General features: G+C 58.2%; 1 protein-coding gene across 1 annotated transcript in view; it reads right to left on the bottom strand.

Annotated features, from left to right (window-relative positions):
* HEXDC (hexosaminidase (glycosyl hydrolase family 20, catalytic domain) containing) overlaps window positions 1-303 on the bottom strand; it is a gene marked incomplete at its 5' end in the record, with an annotated part of 7,096 nt that extends 6,793 nt beyond the window's left edge. The window contains one exon of the mRNA XM_010160916.1: window positions 280-303. Coding sequence (XP_010159218.1) covers window positions 280-303 — 24 coding nt within the window. The remainder of the gene's footprint in view (window positions 1-279) is intronic.
* Between the last annotated feature and the right edge of the window lie 3 nt (window positions 304-306).

Raw genomic sequence — 306 nt, 5'->3', positions numbered from 1 at the left:
CTGGTGTGGTGGAGGGTGCCCCTGCCATGGCAGGGGGGTTGGAACTAGATGATCTTTAAGGTCCCTTCCAACCCAAACCATTCCATGATTCTATGACATGGGGCCGTCAGTGAAGTGTCACTCACGTATCAGAGCCTGCAGCTGACAGGAGCCAGATAACTGGAGTGTTATGAGTTAGAGGAAGAATTCCCAAGAAAGCCACGCCATGCTGTCACCCCCACCCGCCCAACCCAGCGCTCCCAGGCGTCAGGGGCGCTATGCTGCCCACGGGGTGCTCACCTCCATATGCCCGAAGGCCTGCACCAG

The sequence above is a fragment of the Eurypyga helias genome, unplaced genomic scaffold (assembly GCF_000690775.1).
Source record: "Eurypyga helias isolate BGI_N326 unplaced genomic scaffold, ASM69077v1 scaffold43761, whole genome shotgun sequence".
Taxonomy (NCBI): domain Eukaryota; kingdom Metazoa; phylum Chordata; class Aves; order Eurypygiformes; family Eurypygidae; genus Eurypyga; species Eurypyga helias.
This window is presented reverse-complemented; position numbering and strand designations above follow the sequence as displayed.